This window comes from Myotis myotis, unplaced genomic scaffold (assembly GCF_014108235.1).
Source record: "Myotis myotis isolate mMyoMyo1 unplaced genomic scaffold, mMyoMyo1.p scaffold_m19_p_9, whole genome shotgun sequence".
NCBI classification, from domain to species: Eukaryota; Metazoa; Chordata; class Mammalia; order Chiroptera; family Vespertilionidae; genus Myotis; species Myotis myotis.
Window position 1 is genome coordinate 35062657 of NW_023416401.1, and position 6618 is coordinate 35069274.

Consider the following 6618-nt stretch of genomic DNA (forward strand, 5'->3'; position numbering starts at 1 on the left):
GGCGGCGGTCCCCCGGCGCCACAGGGGCGGGGAAGGCCGAGGCCAAGGCGCCCCGCGCGCCGTCCTCCCGACGCGCGTCCTCCGACCCCGGCCCGGGCGCCCAGCGCTGGACCCCTCCTCCGTCTGCCCTCGCGCCTCCCGGTCCTCGGGGAAGCGGTTTTCCGAAGGGACGCGCGGCGGGCCGGAGAGCAAGCGTGTGCGCGGGGGCGCGGAGGGAGGCCGGGGAAGTGGGGGGGCGCCCGGGAGGAGGCGGAGGGCGGGGCGGGGGGCGGGGGCGCCCCTGGTGAGCCGAGTTGGGCCGGTACCGACTGCCAGCCTGCGGCAATTTCCCTGTGTCATGGCTCCGGTCTCTTAGCAACAGCGACCAGTCCGGCCGCCCGGAGCCGCGCACCGCTCGGGCTCCACTCCACCCGGCGGAGCCCGGCGCGCCGCAGCCACACAAAGAGGCGCTGGGCGGCCGGGCGCGCGGCGGGCGGCGGGCGGCGGCGGGAAGACGGCTCGCAGGCGGGATGCAGCGGGAGGAGGACCTGACACTTCTGGGAAACTCTTGGAAATGGCTCCCGCCGGGGCACCCGAGGGGGGTGCGAGCCTGGGGCGGGCGCTCGCCCCCGCGGGGCTGCTGAGCCGCGCTCGGAGGCCGGGCCCGCGGCGCCGTCCCTGCGCTCGGCGGCCGGCTCGGGCGGAAAAAGTTTCTCCATGGTTCCTTTGTGTCGCCCGGGCGCTCGATCTCCGGCCCTGAGCCGCCCCGGCCTTCCTGGGTAAGTGAGCGATATCGTTGGCTTCTGCTGCTGCCATTTTGAGCAGTTCTGTCTGCCCTCGGCCCCCGAGCTGCCCCTTCCCACCACTGCCGCCGCCAGCCGGGGCCCCCGGACGGGAGAGCCGTTGGCCCGGGCGGGCTCCATGGGATGCGCTGCCCGCAAAAAGCGGGTGCCGATGCCCTCACTTCTCTCCCGCCTGTCTTCTCTCCCGGGGCGGACTCCCAGCTGCTGCTCTCATGTGACTCCAACATTAATAAGCAGACGAAAGCGCCGGGCCGGGGGCTCGCTGCCCTGCCGAGGAGGGGGCGGGGGGCGAGGACCGGGGTCGAGTCCGGGCCAGGGCAGGGCGCTCCCAGCCTGTGGGCGCCGAGCGTCTCACACAGAGTGGGGCTCAATCCATCATGAGCCGCGAACTTGCATGTGTCTCATGGAAGCAGTTGTATTTTTAGACTCCCCCCCATCCTCCATTCCTTCACCATAGAAAGACCAGCACCGGGCAGCAAATTTCGAGGGTAGCCAACCTCGACTGCTAAGTTAGTTTTCCCTCGTTCTGTATGAAAGAAAAAAAAAACCTCAGAGGTGGTCTTCCCTCACACCCGACCACCGGGCTTAGTGTCTCATGTCAGATGGTGATATGTTAGAAGGAAGCCCAGCTTTCCACAGAGCTGAGGAAAAATCAACCAGGGAGTCAATTACTAGCTGTTAACGTAATCTTAAAGATCTTCTGTAAAGGTTGATTGAAATCCAGTCTTCCTTACCGTCTACCCAGAGCCAACGCCCGAGGAGAAATACATGGTGGGGCTTTCCTCCCCAAGGCACCCGGCGACCTGGTGCACCCTATGGATGCCCAACAAAATGTTAGCCCTTCTCTCATCCGGGAGAGTCACCTGCCAACCGAGTCCGGTTCTGTTTCTAAAATGTCTGGCTCCTAAATCCTTAAAATAAGCACAGATCTCCAGATAAGATGCTAGAGTCTAGGGATCACTTAAAACAGCAGTGTCTGTGTTACAACTACATAATAAACGTGCTTACTGGGGGGGGGGGGGGGGTCAGATGGACAATAAGCTACTCTGGGTTTTTTGTGTGTGGTTTTTTGTTGTTGTTTTTTAACAATCTGTACTTGTGCAGTTTCTTAAAAACAAAATTATAATAGATGTATTCTCTCTACTGACCCCTCTCTAACCTACCTAGTATTTCTCCTTACTGAAAACCAACTAAATTCTCAGGAGATATTGACTTGCAAACATTGTAAAGTGCTGATTTCCATTTGCTTTTCCTCGGGTGGAGAAAAGATCCTGCCTATATTGATATAATGGAGGGAATCGAGGGCCAAAGCTCTTCACCCAGGCACCAATTAAAGGCAAAATTCTACCTAAGTCATCCCACCTTTTCAAAGGGTAATTTATTCTGACACATGAATTACTTTCTAAGGGATAAAATGCCAAAAGGCTTGTGAGTGATACCGAAGCCTTTCATTTTGAGAGGCTAACAGATATCCACAAAGACACATCTGCATGTACAGAGCCTCAGCTTTATTATAAACAACTAAACTTCCTATAGGATAGGTCACTCACGGATGGTTGTCACCCTCCCTTCCCCCCAAAAATGACCTCATGAGAAAAAGATGAAGAAAATGTGTTCTCCCTTGGGGAAATGTCATTTTACAAATCATCATTATTATGCTGTGCCTAGTTAATTGCCTACTCATTTGAATTTTGGGATTCTGGAAAGTGTTGACACATTAATAAGGGGCCAGAAAGCTTTTATGGCAGACGGGTGAATTTTTTTTTTAAGGTGGTACTTTTCCCACAGGATAAAGAGATCTTTCTCTTGGAGATCCTGGGGACCTCTCAACCCCCCTGAAGAGGTCTAGCATATGGTACCTGTATGGGAGCTCCTCCGGGGGAGGGGAGGAGGCCAGAGGAAGAGCTGCGTTACATAACCGGTTACCTAAAACTAAATATTCCGCTCCAAGAAGCTGTCCAGATGTTGCAGAAAAGAGATGATGAAAAGGCTACGAAAGGGATCTGCTTGCCTTTAGCTGTGGGAACAGGAATAGGTGGAAGACGTCTTTGTGCAGATATTTGTCAGAGCATTGGCACCTCTCTCTGGTGTTCTGCCAGCAGTGGGCTCTCTATTAATTACCTGGGGCACATAAGCTGCCAGCATATGTATGACCTTTAATTTTCACCCCGTGAAATGAATTCCCCTTGTGCAACATAGTAACTTTGGGGGCTGTTTTAGTGACTGATGACTGAACCTTGACAAATTATTGGCTTAGGGTGAGAGTTGAAATTCCTGCGGCAAATCCCTGAGGAATCTTCTGACTCCAGGAGGACAGAGGGAATGGCTTTTGCCTGGAAAGTCCTCAACTACTAAGCTGAGTCCCCACATTTGGTGTCTCCTAATGGTCGGAGCTCTGTTGGCTGCCAACCAGGAGAGTTTGAAATGAAGACGCTGGAATGTTAGCCGTAGAGTGTGTGTGAACGGAGGCATGGGGGAGAGAAGAAGGCTTCTCTCAAAGTGTCTTACCGCCTTCTATCAATGTTTGCAACAACGCTGCGTTTCCCCAGTCCATCTACCCCATCCCCTGGTCTCTCTAGGCCGCACTCCCCTTAGCGTGCCTGGGGAGGAGGCACACCTGTGGAGGGCTGGGGGGAGCGGGACAGTTGCAGCGCGCGGCATGTTGCTGCAGCCAAGCCGAGAGCCTGACTGTTTTCCTCTGCTTTGCAGCAGGAGGAGGTGGCGGAGCAGCTAGCCGGCAGCGGGCGCCCCCCCTGCGCAAGCCTCCGCCCCCGGGGCTAGCCCCGCACTCCACCGGCGCGCCATGATCGCCACGGGCGGCCTGCTGAGGATTTCCGCCCGGAAGCAAGATCCCCTCCGCCCTCCCAGCCAGGTTCCCAAGCGCAAGCGGAAAGTCCAGAAGAGGCGCAAGAACGACGTGGTGGTGGTGAAGGGCAAGCTGAAGCTGTGCTCCATCTCGGGGCTCATCGCCCTCTGCGGGATCCTGGTGCTGCTGGTGGGCATCGCCATGGCCGTCGTGGGTTACTGGCCCAAGGCCAATGGGGCCAGTCGGGAGGGGGGCAAACAGCTGCCGCCCGCCAGCAGCGGCCACCGCGCCCCCACCGCGGCCAACAGCAGCAGCGGCGGCAGCAAAAGCCGGTCCAAGGGCCCCTCGGGGCCGGTGAGGGGTGCCAACGCCAGTTCCGCGGGCGCGCCCGGGAGCACGCCTCCCGTGCGCGCCGCCGCCCCTTCTCCGCCCTCCTCCACGTCCGTGGGCTTCTTCTTCCGCGTCTTCTCGGGCTACCTGAACTCGGACAAGCTCAAGGTCTTCGGGCCCCTCATCATGGGCATAGGCATCTTCCTCTTCATCTGCGCCAACGCGGTGCTGCACGAGAACCGCGACAAGAAGACCAAAATCATCAACCTGCGGGACCTCTACTCCACGGTCATCGACGTGCACAGCCTGCGCGCCAAAGACCTGGCCGCCGCCGCCGCCTCGGCGCCCCCCGGGGCCGCCCCCCTCAATGGCTTCCTCAGCTACGTGCAGGCGCGGGGCCTGGAGCTGAAGCCCGGGAGCGGCGGCGGCGCCGGGGACGCCTTCGGGGCGGCGGCGATGCTGGCCAGGGGCTCGTGGCCGCACCCCGCCGCGCTCAGCCGGGGCCGCAGGGCCGGGGACTCCGCGTCCCCGCCGGACCCGGCCTCGTCCTCCCGCTGCCCGCGGGAGCCGCCGAGCCTGGCGGAGGCCGTGTACAGCATCTACCGCGAGCGCTCGGGTGTGGCCGGCCGTCGCCGGGCCGCCGCCGCCGCCGCCGTGGCCGCAGCCGCCACCGCCACCGCGGCCGCCAGCAGCAGCAGCACCCCCGGGCCCTGCAGCCCCCGCGGGAGCTGGGGGCGCCAGAGCACGGCCAGTTCCCTCCTGGACTCCTCGCTGAGCGCCTTCGCGCTGCTACCCTTGCAAGGGGACCGCGACGGGGACGGGGACTCCGAGGGCGCGAGCTGCAGCTGGCAGAGACCCCCTGGGGAGCGCGGCTCCCGGGAGATCCCGCGGGGGGAGCTGGACCTGAGCTTGACCGACCTCCGCGGCGACCCGGGTGACGCGCGCTGGGCGCCCAGACAGCTGGAGGAGGCCGGGGCGCAGGGCGGCCAGCTGCCCAGGACCGGCAGGCACGCGGCCCTGCGGCGCGGCAGCACGAGCGGGCGCCCCGACCGCCGGGCGCCGCTGTCCCCGGAGCCCCCGCCCTCCCCGCGCAGCGTGGACCTGGACTCGAACCTTCTGGCCAAAGCTGCCTCCCCTTCGCCCCCCTTGGAACTGGAGGACTCGCCCCCCGCCAGGCTGGGCTCGCCCAGCTCCCAGTCCGAGGACCTATCCTGCAGCCATAAAGGCTACACCCCCCTGCGGGAGGCCGGCACCTCCTTGGAGTCGGTTGTGGACGCAGGAGCCAGTAAAAGTCCAGACTGTGAGGCCACCGCCGCCCAGGGCGCGGAGGAGCAGAGCCCTCCGGAGACCGTCCCGGATGATGCCAGCCAAGGGCCACCCAGGGACCAGCCACCCCAGCCAGTGCAGAGGCCGTTTACAAACCAGGAGAAACTCTTTATGATTTCCCGGTCTCACGCCCCGGGGGCAGAGGTCGGAGAACTGGAAAGTACTGGCGATTAGGGAAAGAGGAGCCAGGAGGAAAGGAGTGAGAAGATAGGCTCACCCCCTCTTTCCCCGTGGACTTCTGGGAGGGAATCCTCCAATACCCAAAGAGCTGCGGAGTGCTGTCCTGGAACTGTGTTCACAAGAGTCCTGTAGATAACTCCAAGCAATTTTTTTAAATGCAAACTAGTCTTCTATGGCCGATGGTGATTGTATGTTCCATGAAAACCAAATGTATTAAAAGGTCAGCAATCTAGTTCATTAGATAAAATGCTCTTAATTTTCTTAGGATCAAAATAATATATTTTTACAGTAACTGTGCACTTTAACTTCTTTTTTGAATCCCTAATTTCCCTAACCCTGTATTCTGCTGCTGGTTTTGTCCATAGCTGCTTGTGAATGACAAGCTTTTTTTCTCCTGCGCTTTTGCGGATCATAGAAGGGTTTGATTCAGTTCTCTGGGAACTGACATTACTAGATGAAGTCAAAACCAAAAGCATGAGTATGTCAGGAAAGAGCACTTTCCTTACCCCACCCCACTCTGCTCACCCAACTGCCCAAAGGCCTCTCTATTTTTTAAAAGGATATTTACATTTTGCTACTAGAGTTGCTAATGGAGAGAGAGGGGGCCAGAATCTAGTTGGACTGTTACATTCTTAAATTCACTATATCAAGTAGTACACAATACTTTATTGAGTACCATCACACCTGTATTGAAAATAGCATTACTATTAAAAATCTTTTTTAATAAAAAAAATTTCCAAACAAACAAATATCGCCTCATTTTGCCTTGGAATTAATGCTTCTAACACAAACATTTAACAGTTTGACTAATAAATCTAAAATATTTTGCTAAGACACAGCTACTATGATTGTAGTTATTGTCCCTAAAGTGCTCAGCGCCATCATTACTCAAATAATTTCCAGTACATTTTTAACTTTTAAATAGAGATAGTATTAACCATTTAGGAGTTTCTCTTTCAAAAAGAATTAAGCATTAAATAAATAGTAATTATTAATAATGCTTCTAGTTCACCTCAAAGTATTAATTTACAGAGCACCAGGCTTAATATCCTGTTTCATCCTCTTGGAGTTGACTATTTTTAAGTTCAAAATCTTGTCGTTGTTAATCCTCACCTGAGGATATTTTTTTCCATTGATTTTTAGAGAGAATGGAAGGGAAGGAAGGAAGGGGTGAGGAGAGAGAGAGAGAGAGAG

General features: G+C 57.1%; 1 protein-coding gene across 1 annotated transcript; it reads left to right on the forward strand.

Moving 5' to 3' along the window:
- The first annotated feature begins 293 nt into the window (after positions 1–293).
- On the forward strand, positions 294–6159 carry TMEM200C (transmembrane protein 200C). The gene is made up of 2 exons (XM_036321007.1): positions 294–758; positions 3492–6159. The coding sequence occupies exon 2, from the start codon at positions 3586–3588 to the stop codon at positions 5416–5418; it is 1833 nt and encodes a 610-aa protein (XP_036176900.1). The 5' UTR covers positions 294–758; positions 3492–3585; the 3' UTR covers positions 5419–6159.
- The last annotated feature ends 459 nt before the right edge of the window (positions 6160–6618 follow it).